Source organism: Homalodisca vitripennis, unplaced genomic scaffold (genome assembly GCF_021130785.1).
Source record: "Homalodisca vitripennis isolate AUS2020 unplaced genomic scaffold, UT_GWSS_2.1 ScUCBcl_1799;HRSCAF=5879, whole genome shotgun sequence".
Lineage (NCBI taxonomy): Eukaryota > Metazoa > Arthropoda > Insecta > Hemiptera > Cicadellidae > Homalodisca > Homalodisca vitripennis.
In genome coordinates, this window is record NW_025778024.1 from 44922 (window position 1) to 58603 (window position 13682).

At 35.8% G+C, this 13682-nt stretch overlaps 1 protein-coding gene across 1 annotated transcript; it reads right to left on the bottom strand.

Moving 5' to 3' along the window:
• Positions 1 to 809: 809 nt before the first annotated feature.
• LOC124371723 lies at positions 810 to 10789 on the bottom strand. Its single transcript, XM_046830058.1, has 5 exons — positions 10719 to 10789; positions 1943 to 2032; positions 1386 to 1715; positions 1098 to 1172; positions 810 to 994 (listed from the first exon to the last, which is right to left on the bottom strand). The coding sequence occupies exons 1-5, from the start codon at positions 10766 to 10768 to the stop codon at positions 940 to 942; spliced, it is 600 nt and encodes a 199-aa protein (XP_046686014.1). The 5' UTR covers positions 10769 to 10789; the 3' UTR covers positions 810 to 939.
• Positions 10790 to 13682: the final 2893 nt, after the last annotated feature.

Sequence of the window (13682 nt, forward strand, 5' to 3'; positions counted from 1 at the left end):
ATTTTTTAATTAGGTAAGAAAAATAATGACAGAATAAAATTTTAAATCTTTACAGTGTGTACATAATTTATATCTTCAAGAATTGCCATGGCTATATTTATTTAAAAAATTAATTTCATCAACAAATACACATTTGAAAAATGTTATCCTTCATTATATTTAGTAACAATAATACAATTCTCTTAAATTATAAAATAATACATATTTACCACCTTCAAAATGTAGTACTTACCAGGTTGTCAGGTAGAAAATATTTACACATATCCAAAGTTATAAATACATGAACAAAATAAGTTTTTACTATCAGTATGTTGATGAGACAGTAAACATGATTATTTGTTTAGTTAACATTAGAGGGTAAAACAGAAAATGAATTAAATTTTCTAAAATAACAGTAGTATACCCGGGAGTATAGCCGTAACATGGGCTCTTATGGAGTTATCCTGGACCAATGGGAGAGCAGCAATGGCGGCTAGGCCACGCCTCCTGCCCCCCACCCCTCCCTCACCCACGTGGCGGGAACCAAAACAAAGTGGCGGGAACCAAAAAAAATGGCGGGAACGAAAAAAATGGCGGGAAGCAAAAAAACAACTACGTGGATGACCGCCCGACAGAGTGAACAACGGAAGAGTCTATGGGCACATTGTGCACACAGAGTGTGTCCACAAGGCCTCAACCCTACCGTCGGCAATCTGTCCATACAAACGGAACAGCGGACGTACTGAGCCGGGGGCAATGGTTCGGGTTCCTCAGGGTCGTCGTCGTCGTCGGGATCCCAAAGGGCCGCCGCCTCCATGATCTCGCCGATGCCGACGAGCAGACCCTCCAATGACGAGCGCACTTCCCTCCAAAGTGCGTCCGATATACGGAGGCTCTGGTCACAGGGCGTTTCGTCGAGAAGATGGTCGATGAGCCAGAGTATGTCCCTAAGCTCGACCCTCAGGGTGGAGATCGACACCAAGGCCCCCATGTTGCACTCCATGGGAGCATGCGTCTGCAAAACAAAAAAAGCGTAGTAGCCCGTTTCCCGTGTTGGGACAATACGATGAGTACATTACACATACACACACACACTCAGAAAAACGAAAATAAAATACCTGAAGGAAATGGTCCAGCACCAGTTCCCGTATCCTCTGCCGTGCCACATCCACCTCTGGCTCAGCTGTAGGAGGCTGAAAAGTAAGGAAAATAAGCAAGTAAGTTATTACTACAACAACAACAACTATTACTACTACTACCTTTCCCGAGAGGGCTTCCAACGCCTGGACCGGTAGGTTTTTAGTGGGTGAGAGTCCCACACACCAGGGCAAACATCTGTTCCTGACGGTGCATAATGCATTTTCTTATCGTAAAGAAAACTTCTACCTTTACCGGTAGACACTTACCCTTCTACAAGTGCTGGCTCGATCCGCTGAGGCACAGGGTTGGACCGGGACGAGGGTCGCAACATTGGATCCGCTGGAGGACCGGGACGTGTCTGAGGGGGACTGGGCAGGGGTGATAGCGATCCTCGGAATAGCCCGGGGTTGAGGAATCGGCATGGGCCGGAAGGGGAGCCTGTGGGTTGCGGGCCACGGCGGTGGCGGAGACGGCGGTAGTAGAATCCCCATGAGGACCGCCTCCAACACGGGCCAGGGCCCCAACAGAAGGTCCTCAGCCGCGGTGTCGTTGATAGCCCTCGGACTCCTCTGCCGAAATGCCCACAGATCCGGAGACTGCAAAAAAACAAAGCAACAACCGTAGCAAAATGGAATAAAGACGAGATAGACAAAACAAAGAATCCAATTGCACCTACAGCGGGCCTCATGTTCTCCACCGTAGCATCCGAGTCATACACCTGAAAGCAACAAAAGGAAAAACAATTCAGTCCGTACCGCAAACAAACACTCATACAGACACAAAACAACACATACAAAACATACCAACACAAGCGCACACGTACCTCATCACCATCATCATCGGGGTCAGGCAACAAGGGGGAGTCCTAAACGTCTCGGGGATCGGGCTGGGGGTTATCCTGGTCGTCGTGGTCCTTCAATAAAACAAATTGTTGAAAAATAACGGATGATTCTATTGTGGCATACGGTATATGTATAGAATATTCACTGTTATTGATGACACTATACACATCACTACTACTTACAAAAACGGTACCTATAACAGTATGACCAATAGATTATTGAGGACTTCCCTCTTACCAGCAATTTAAAGGAAAAAAGTTAACAAAATGAATTAAATACAATTGCTAATGCATGACCCTCTACTATAATTGACTAACAAACAATACAATACTAACAAACTAATAAACAAACAAAATCAGTATAGAAATGTAAATAAAGTGTAAAAAATCTATTTTTACAAGATAAAAACTTGTCGGTGAGTTTGGAGATAAGCTTCCCCACCATTTTAAGTTAGAAGTCAGCCAAACTGGCGTCAATTTATTTTTAACAGTCTGGATACAAAGTCCAGTTTTGAACAATATTTCATTGGTAAAACGACACTTTTAATAGTAACAAAAAAATCGAAATTTTTCATCTATATCAGAAGGGTAGATTTAGGCATGTACTCAAAGAATATTATATATTAAAATCTTGTTAAAACTTGGTATAAGTGTATATTAAAAGAAAAACTTTAAAACAGTTTCCACTCTATTGTAAACAGGGTGGCAACACAACAGAGGTCAAAGTTCAAGTAATAAAATCAGTAAACACAATCGCTACACTGTATGCGTGGTGAACAGAGTTGATATATATCCGCTACCTGTTGCAGATGATTACAAAACACTGCTTAGAAGACCGATTCGTGCAATTCAGAAAACACCATTCTGCTATCTACCGACCAACAGTAGCTAATTGCACGTTGTTGGCTTACAAGCTTTTTTTTGACTTTACTCCCACCCTTGTAGGTAAACCGCTTATAAAAAGACATTGGGCTATTTTAGTTCACGCAGGGTGGGGTAAATACCCCTCCGCCACTGTAATAGCATCCTCTCCCAGTATCCCCACAACTACCCGGCACTCGCCCGCTTGCTCTATCCCCTGACCTGACCACTGCCACTGCGCGGATAACCTCATACTAAAACGCAAGCTCCATGCGTTTCTAATATTAATATTTTACGTTTGGGCTGCGACACTTGTATAGGCCTACACACAAAAATACATCATAGTTATAGAATTGGTAAGTATCTGCAGTATAAACAAGCGAGACACGATCCAAACAGCTGATAAAACAGAGACGAGGAGATGCTTGTCCCACTCCCCACCACTGAAGGGGGGGGCACTTCCTGTGCGCTGCAGCTCGGATATCTGCTTCTGCGCAGATTTCTTTGTGAGTGGGTTGTTTATAGAATCTCTCTTCCAAATTCCGAGCCACAAGCGTGAAACTATACTTATCTCAAACTGAATCGGTAGTACGTACTTGTTCCCACGTACTGAAACGCACTAGCGATCCTTTAAACCAGGATTCCTATATATTTTCTTAGTTTTTCTTTAGTGTTGAACAGTCTTTATAATAATAGTGTTTTATTTATATTTAACGATGTCATCAAGCCGTGCAAAGCATTTGATAATGGTTACGCTGTAAACTCAGACTATTCTTTTTAATTTAAATTTAACTATTAACTTGTAAAAGTTGTTTATCGTTGTAGTAGAAATAAACTCTGGGAGCCAATATAAGTAATGAGTGGGTTTGAAAATTATTCACTTGTTTTTCTGGGCTGCCTAACAAATGATTGATTATCACAAGCACTGTTAATAAAACATGTTCACTAAAATAACATTTCTGTTGCTTTCAAGTGATGTTGGAAAACGAAATACAGGAGCGAACTCATCCATTAGCTAGAGTAGTGCAGTTTTGTGTAAAGCAGTGATTATTTGGACCTTTATGTACGTGATAACAGTGGTGACGGTAGGTATTATTGTAAACATAACAATTCTGTGACTAACGCTCAGGGAATTAGTTCAATTCCTAATATAGAACAGGTAAATAGGGATGTTTTTAAACTTTATAATTTTTATGACAACATCTAATATTTTTAATTGAGCGAGTTGAAACTTAGCTAATTATTGACCTGGCTTATTATGGGGAGTAAAATTATGAAACGTTAATTCAGATCTTCCACTGTTGATGTTTATCTGTCTGGCCGCACGATATCTCGAATATAAACTGTGCTATACAAGGCCCCACTCAAAGCTTCATTTCTACTCAATGAACATAGATTTCGATGATGATGCATGTAACCCCTTGAAATTGATTTGGCGTACACCTAAAATTAAATGTAAAATCGTAATAAAATGTGTAATAGAGAATAAGAAAGGTATACTGTGACGTGTATTGCATTAATGGAAGTTAAAGAAAAACGCGATTGGAAATATTCTTAGTAATGCCTGCAATCTAGTAGAGCAACTATTAAACATTTAACATTAAAAAAAATTGGATTGGCACAAGGAGAACTGCACCATTACAAAAGGCGCTATAGCCATTCCATCTTGAGTGTGGACATATTCAAGAGTGTCATCTCCTCTAACCTCCGTCAATTGTATTTGTTTAATGGTCTGTTAGTACTTGTGTATAATATGATTAGGGTTCTACTGGAGTGATCGTTTTCAACACATTATTTGGGTTAAATCTTCTCTCTCTCTCTCTCTCTCTCTCTCTCTCTCTCACTCTCTCTCTCTCTCTCTCTCTCTCTCGAGTTGTGGCCGAGCCGCCGAGGGAGGAAGCATCGCTGTGCGACAGTGTGTCAATTTTGAGGTTAGGTACTTGCCATAGTTATCTTGTGCCCGCATACTACCGGTTGTGTACTATATTGGTACATTGACTGACGATGACTTTCAATATATTGTGTATAGTAATGTTATTTGGAAGTGTTCTGAGTGTGATACGAAGAAGGCAGTTCGGGATGATAATACCCCAGTTACTCGGTGAGTGAAAAACCTGTATTTTTTCAAAACTAAAAAACACAGTGATTCAGATGTCGGCTCAGATTCCAGTAATCTTTCAAAAAACTGGGATCAGAAGAAAGATCGTTTGTATAAAATGTGCTAAGGGGTTTTCTCATAATTCATGCAGGCCAGTATGTTCTGAGTGCGGTGAAAATTACCATTTTAAATGTACTTTTAATTTCTAAGCAAGACTATGAAAAGAATCAGCCATGGTTATGTCCTGTTTGTGCGGGAGGAACAGCGAACTCAACTTATCAGTAGCGACGCAGGAGGTGGCCGCTGATAAGATAAAGTCTACTGATATACTCGATTTAATGAATGAAATGAGAGATTTTCGCCGAGAAATGAAAGAAATAAACATTGACTTCAAAAATAACATGGAAAAAATACTCTGAATGGATAATTGACAACGGTAAAAAAAATTGAGGAAGTAGGGAAACAGGTGAGAGGAATCAAGGAGGACATATCTCACCTGTATCAAGAAAACATAAATTTGAGGAAAACTGTACAGGAACTCACCAACAAAACCAATTTCCTGGGAGCAGGCGTCAAAGGAAAATGTGATCGAGATCAATGGGATTCCCAGCAAAGATAAAGAGGATCTTCTGGATCTGTTATCCAGAGTTGCAGCTGCAATCGGATTTGAATTTCAAGTAAATATGATAGATAACTGTTACCGCTTCAGGACGGGCAGCGGGTGCAGATGGGAGGCCAGGAGGGCATCGTGGTCCGTTTCGTCCGTAAGCTGGACCTTGAACAATTTTATACAGAAGAGGAAAGATAAGAGAAAATCTCAATACCAGGGACATCGGGTTCATGGAGGGACATTCAAATCCGATTTATTTCAACAACAGTCTCACCCAGGCGAACAGGAAGCTACTCAACAAAGCGCGAGAGGTCAAGCGGGAGAAACAGTACACGTATCTTTGGGTCAGAAATGGAAGGATCTTCATGCGCAAGAATCCTGGAGATCGCTTTGTGGGTGATTGACTCAATGGAAGTGTTAAGTAAGTTGTGAAAATTATTACGCTACAAATGTATTGATTTGTTACATGATAAAAATGTGTATTTGCTATAGTTTGTTTACAGTGTTATTTGATCTATTTGAGGATCTTTCAGTTGGTATTAACAGTTTCAAATGTGTTTGTTTTAATGTGTTTATTTTTCTTGGGGTTTTTTATTTAGGATTTTACAAAGGGATCTATATATTTTAATGTATTCTCAATTACAAATAAATTTTAATGAGCATTAGTGTAAATAATCAGGGACCATTTGTTTCATTAAAAGATAAATTTATAAAGTCTAAAAATTACTTAAAGATCGGTCATACCAATGTAGAGAATTTGATAGTCAGAAGATAAACTGTCTTTAGTCTGTTTAACGAAAATGTTTTTGATGTTATTGTGTTATCTGAAACAGTTTTAAAGCCTATTATACCTTCTATTCCATATCTTGTGGATAACACTATGAATTGATACGCTATGATAGGGGAGGGGAAGGAGGGAGGGGGTTTAGCCGTCTATTTGAGGAAGTGTTTCAGTTATAGGGTGATAGCATCTTCACAGGCAATGTATTGTATGAAACCTGAATTCTTAATCATAGAACTATCGCATTGTAATTGTAATTGTTGTGTGCAGTATTATCGACCTCCTAAACTAGGGTATATTTTCAGAATTTTTCGATGTTTTAGCCAATTTACTTCCAGTGTATAAATATGTCTTAGTAATAGGAGACTTTAACATAAATTTAAGTAACTGATAGTGTGTTTTTTCGAAAAAAACGTATTTATTGGATACTGTTAAAAATTTGAATATGTCTATATTACCATTAAACCCAACATACCACAGACCATAATCTGAAACTTGGCTAGATATCATGTTTACAAAACGATTTGTGTAGAGTGAACGAATTATGGGCAGATTTCTATATCTGGGCTTTCTTATCATGATTTCATTTATACAGAGATAAATTTAAAAACTAAATTGTATGTAAATAAAAAAATATAAGTGTAGTCAGAGATTTTAATGAACTTAAACAGGAGTGTGTTGGGTTATTATGGGATAATTTGTATACCTGTAATACTATTGATGATGAGGTAAAAGTTCTGTCAGAGGACATTGTCAAGTCTGTATAACAAATATATTCATCTAAGAAATGTATGTCCGTGGGTCAATGAAGATATCAAAAAATTAATTATAAATAGAGATAAGTTGTATAAATGTTACATTAGATCCAACGATAGAGAAATATTGGAAGAATATAGGTTAATGAGAAATAGAGTTAAGAGAATTATTAGGGACGAGGGAATAAATATTTTAAAAATTATTTATAAGTGAGGAGAGATTAAGTCGAGATATGTGGAAACTCATTAGAGATCAGGGAGCTGGTAAACAATCGAAACAGCTAGGTGATCCGGTTGTTCAGTTGGAATTGTCTCAATGATTATTTCTGTGGCATAAATAATGAAATAGACAGGGATTTGATTGAATATTATAAAAATAAGAGATGTTTGGGAAGCAAATAATTTTAACTTCACGCAAAATAACTGTTGAAGCTGTTTACAAAGCAATTATGGATATATCATCTAACGCTGTGGGTAATGACGATATACATATAAAAGTTTATTAGATTGATTTTTCATGGAAATACGAGATGTGCTGTTACACGTTTTTAATTTTTCTTTGTTATATAGTAGCTATCCAAGTCAATGGAAAAATGCATTAATTCTTTCCGTTACCTAAAGTTAAGAGTCCTATAGAAACTAAAGATTATAGACCTATTAATATATTGTGTGTTTTGGGTAAAATAATGGATAAGGTGTATCAACAATTATCTATATATGTTATGAGTGTAATATTTTATTTAAATAAAAATCTGGATATAGACCAATGTATAGTACTCAGACGGCTCTGATTAGGATTACGGACGATATAAGGTTGTCAATGGATAAAAGGGAAATAGTAGTCTTAACACTTCTAGATTTCAGTCGTGCTTACGACTGTGTAAATCATGAGTTGTTTATTAGCAGTTTTGGAGTCTTATAATATTAGTGACAATGTAGTTCAATGGTTCAGATCATATCTATTGAATAGAAAATCAACGAGTAAAAACTAGTGGTGGAATGTTATCCAATTGGAAGATTAATCCTGTAGGAGTTCCCCAGGGACCAACATTGTCAGCCTTACTTTTCTCACTTTATATATAAATAGAATATATGAAATTATTATGTTTAGCAAATTTTTGTGTTATGCTGATGATATGCAGCTGTACATAAGTTGTAATATAAATAAGGTAAAATGAAGCTGTTGATGCAAATGAACGCCCGATTTATGTAATATTTCTAGCTGGTGTAAAAGTCATGGGTTTAATTTGAATGCTTTAAAAATGTAAGTCTATGATATTGGGAACCTCTCGAACCTTAGTAAAATATAGATTATGAAAATGTATTACCGATCGTGATTGAAGGAACAGTACTGAAATATGAAAATAGTTTTGTAAATTTAGGTCTTAATATGTCAAACACTTTATTTGGGCCGAGCAGGTGGATAGTTTAGTTAAGAAAGTTTATCAATGTTTATACCAGTTTAAAAGACTTCGTTTTAATCCATCAGTACATGTAAAGAAACTAATGATTCAGACATTGGTGTTCCCATTTTTTGATTACGCTCAAGCAGCATATTGTGATTTAAATAATCACTAATGAATAAATTACAGATAGCACAGAATGCGTGTATAAGATATATTTACAAACTTGATGATCATGTAACTATTTATTATTGGAATTTAAGATGGTTAAAAATTAGAGAAAGATTAGAATATTCTGTGTTAACAATGTTGTTTAAGATATTGAAATATGAAAAAACCGGATTATCTGTTTGAGCGTTACTTTAGTATGTATAATGTTCATCAAAGAAACACTCATTTTGGAAGCACAACTTTGCTCTTTCCTATTCACAGAAACGGTGATTTATACAAATTATTTTCATGTAAAATCTATTAGACTAATGAGTGTTTTAGACAATAATATAAAAAAAATGTTCCCTCAGAACAAATTTTTTAAAAATTATTGAAGGACAAGTTAGTAAAAAGATATGAGTAATGTGTTAATGTACGTCATCCGTAAACAGGAAAAATTATTCTTATCTTGTGATGTATGATTTTATTGTAATACTCGTTTTATTTGAGAATCGATTTGTTAGCTTTAAAAGGTAGTCTAAATTTGAAAATTTAAGCATTGTAGGATAAACTGATTAAAAATCATATATATTTATATTAATTGTCTAGAGTAACTCCACTTATGTTTGTTGTCGTTAATTTGATTAAGTAATAGTTTATTATATTTAAAACAGTAAAAAATGTGTTATTATGTGTGCAATATAAAAAGTAGAACATTTGCGCATTTAAGTTTTAGTAAATAAATTAAATAGATTAATATAATTGTGTAAACTTTTTCCGTAGAAAATAATTGTAGCTAGTGTTTTCTAAATAAAGTAAAATAAATTTTAGTCAAATAATATATTATAATTAACAATTCAATAAAAAATTTAGATAAAGTTAAGTAAGATTATTATGATTTAAATAATAGTCAATGTTTCATGTGTGTTAGTATAAAATTGTGTGCCACAACTCTGTAAAAAAACAATGGTAATTGTACAAATTTGAGCCTGTCCGGTGTAAGAGCGGACCTCTGGTCCAAACCGGGGCAGGGTAAATAAAGAAAGTATCAAAGTATCTCTCTCTCTCTCTCTCTCTCTCTCTCTCTCTCTCTCTTTCTCTCCGCAGGGACTTTAACCCGGGTCTCCCAACTATTTTGTATTTGACCATTTCTGTCAAATGTGAGTGAAAAATGAAAAACTAACATTTGATTGAGAGGCCAAATACCTGTCTAACAACTTCTACGTTTATTAAATTTGCATAAATCGTAATAGCCTTTATATAAGTGCATTATACATACTTTGAACTGTGAAACATACTACAGTTCCAAAATATGTACTTCTCATTGTGCCCTACTCATCAATAAGCATATATTGGTGGTACAACTTATTCACTGTACGTCAAACGACAATCTGAATAATGTACGGACTAACATACGTATTCATACGCACAAACACTTTGAAAAGTAAAGTGTTTGTGCGTCCAACTGGTCCAATTTACTACCGATATTTACGATTAGTTTAATTCCATAAAAAGAAACGTATGCTTACTTTGTGGCGACCCAGATTGCTGCATTTGTTTGTACCCTCAGTATGAAATGTTGAAAAGAATGAATATCTGTAAACCTGATGCATTAAAGTACAAGGTTTTTCTTCTTCCATAATCCATGAATAGACCAGGGGCCATTATGGAACCGGCATCACATTGGTATTTGTCGAGAGGGTCACATGATCTAAGATTGTGTCCGCGCATGCACAGAGCGAGGCGCGGAGTAAAATATCTTCGATGCGGGAGATAATCTCTCTCATACTCTTACCCTATCTAAGTTTTCCAGAATCTACCACATTATGGGTATAAATAGCGTCCTAGAGGGTTGGCGGAAACCCTGTCACGCCTTCTTTCTCGGAAAGAAACCATTTTGTCCCATTGCGCGGTTTGGCGGGAACGATCAATGGCTGCGACCTTGCGTGCGTTGTGGCAGGAGCAGGAGAACATGACCTTAAATTCTGAAACCAATACGCCGACTACATATACACGGTTGATAATATTAGTCTGGCAGAAATTACGTATAAAATTACTCACTCAAATAAATATTAAACTATTTATTAAAGTATTACTCACAAAATATCCAGCTGCGGTCTGCGATCACCTGTAAAATACCAAACCATCATCAGTACGACTGCAATCACAATTTGAAATTGCCTACAGATCTACCAGTACAGAAAAGACAATGTGTCACTTAAATCTGGGCAACCCTATGGATGTCCAGGAGTGGCACTTCACTAACCAAAATTGTGAAGGAAATGAATGGAAGGATGTATTTATAGGGCTAGTCCACTGCTAAGGATGACTGTTGGAATGGGTGGGGTTGCCTAAATATTTACTAGCAATTAAGGCAGTTACAGGCCTCGCCATAAAGGGAGTGCTAACCGTGTTACTCTTGAGGATGGAACTTCCTCTAGAGCTACCCTTCCCTTTCTTCTAAGTTGGCATAGCTGAGAAATACTGGCCGCTATCCCTCCTAATGGATCTTGACAGGAGGCGGCCCCTGCCCCCCAACCTTACCCGTCCTGAATATCCTGTCACTCCGAAAGTAAGCACATTTGTCCTTTTATAACTAAGTGCAATGGGCGGCTTATCAGCTTCTGTGCGGTTTTTCCAAACAAAATATTCGTTGTGATTCTTGGCTTTGGTATGATATATATTACTTTTCATCTAGATTATAGTTCTATGTTAGATTAATTATACATCTGAGGAAGAGTTTTCATTGCAGTATTAAAAACGATTTTTATCATTTAACAATGGTAAAGTTCTGAAACAATAGTAATAACTTTGCACACTTTCAATCGTTAAAACCTTAGAATAAGTGCATTGGGTAATGATAAACTTGGAAGAAGAGAATGTAGTGGAAGGATCCTGGAATTACTATTTAATACTGTTAGTACCAAACATGTATCATTACTACCATCATATTTGAATTAGATTCCACTTAACCTACTTCAGTGCAAGTTTATTTATGGTTAATTACATTTGAAATTCCGTAATATGTCACATTAATTCATAATGTAGGTACTGTTTTCCAATGTTTGTCAAATATAACCCCCTTTTTCTAAATAATACTGATCAATGTTTTTCAAATAATGAAAATTTTTTATTAACCGTGGTAAGCCAAGAAACTTCTTTTATTGAGATTTGCCTTTGTTTCAGTGATACACTACGTTTCAATAGCCGAAACCTGATCTCTTTCCTCAGGTGAATAACTATAAACACACAATTAAAATCGGGGATAAAATAAAGAAAAACATTCCACTGCGTTGTGACCGCATGAATCAGGAACCACAACAAACACGTTCTGTCAACTTCATGAACACTATCTAAAAAAACTTCACATAATGACAACAAAAACAGTTTATCATTAAAATTGCACTAATAGTTACAGGTAACAGAATGTTTCCTCTGAACAACTAACCACTGTCAACTACATTGGTCAGTGCTATGGTTTTAAGTTTCACCTAAGTTACACATTCATATACGTTTTTCAATATTATGTTTGAAACCCAACATATATATTTGAGAGATCCGGTTCGACTCCCAACGGGGCAGTACTTTTTGTGATTCAAAGTTTATTGAAATTAAATAAGGCTATTGCCATTTATAAACTTTATTATATATATATATTATATATATATATATATATATATATATATATAATGAATCTACCTGACTGTTTTCGTTGTAAGATGAATAATAAACATAAATAAATGAGATAAATTGTTAAACTTTTGTGTGGCTATGTTATGCGAGCCGTCTTTGAAAATTTCATGTAATAAAAACAACTTTAATAGGAAAGCTTTTATTTTGTTTTCACTGATACAATAGATATTAAATTTTTAGTCGGAATGTACATGGAGCTCTGCATTTTTATATCCCATCAAATAAGTCAGTAAGCAGAAACAATAATAAAATTAATGTTACTTTTTCAATATTTCTCACGCGATATTTTTTGAATACATATTGCTGAAAATGGATCATAGATCCAATTCGAACTCTATATAGTTCAAATTATTACCATCGCCTCTAGTGTACAAAACAAAATATTTATCAAAGCGTACATAAAATTTTAGTTAAACCAAGTATTTATAAGCCTTTATCAAAGGACGGCTAGTTTAAGCGAACAAAGCTAGCTAAACAAAAATTTTACTCAACACAATTTTAATATCTTCAAGGCGATAGGAATAACACAAATACCAAGAGGATATAAGAAAACATGTAAGCGGAGGAAAACTCTGAGATCCACTTTATTTAAAGTGGATAAGTGCAAAGTTCCTTTGAAGCTCATTATTTATCTCTTCTTTCAGATACTTTTGACATCAGAGATAAATATTTGTACGTATGATTTATGCCAATAGAAGTTTCGTAGAATAAACTGTGTCTTAGACGTCAGTATTTAACTCAAATAGAATTTCTGAATTAATAAACAGACTTAATCCAGTATCCACTCTTTAACCTCTTGTTCTCTAATTCCTTATGTGTTCCTATTCAAAATCCATAAACGTTCCTATCTGATGTATAATTAATTTTTACTTGAATAATCGATAAAGTTGAATATAACCAACTGACTGTTATTACTTTTAATTATCTTTATAAAATAGTACGTCTTTAACATCAGTACAATTTAACAGTTAAATTAGGCCATAGAGAACAATACTAGTTTTACAATAATGAAAGTATTTGAATTATGTGTCATCCGAAATTTCAATATCATTGAGTGTACATTAATCCTTAAATACTTAATTTTATCCATCCGTCCATCTCTAAGGCCATCTAGTCAGCTTTGGACCATTATTTTAAAATAAATAGACGTGTTTTGGCTGAGCGTCAGCAAAACCTATCACTCAAGGGGTTCTAAGAATGTCCATTTCTACCTCGAAAAAATCTAGAAACCTGTCCAACAAGAACTCTCGCGATCTCCGCCTCGCGGCCTCCTGCTAACAGGCTAGACATCTACCCTCCAGAGGCTGAAAAATATCAACCTTTATTGTTATGATAAACTGACTAAAAAACTTTTAGGTTTTCCAAATTCTA

What these genes read in the sequence shown, in the direction of transcription:
- LOC124371723 (XM_046830058.1), bottom strand. Translation starts at nt 10,768, where the DNA reads ATGATGGTTTGGTATTTTACAGGTGATCGCAGACCGCAGCTGGATATT. An exon ending in CCGATGATGATGGTGATGAG is followed by an intron (nt 1,716 to 1,942) that starts GTACGTGTGCGC and finishes GTTTTTTTGCAG; the next exon opens with TCTCCGGATCTGTGGGCATT. An exon ending in GAGCCAGCACTTGTAGAAGG is followed by an intron (nt 1,173 to 1,385) that starts GTAAGTGTCTAC and finishes CTTACTTTTCAG; the next exon opens with CCTCCTACAGCTGAGCCAGA.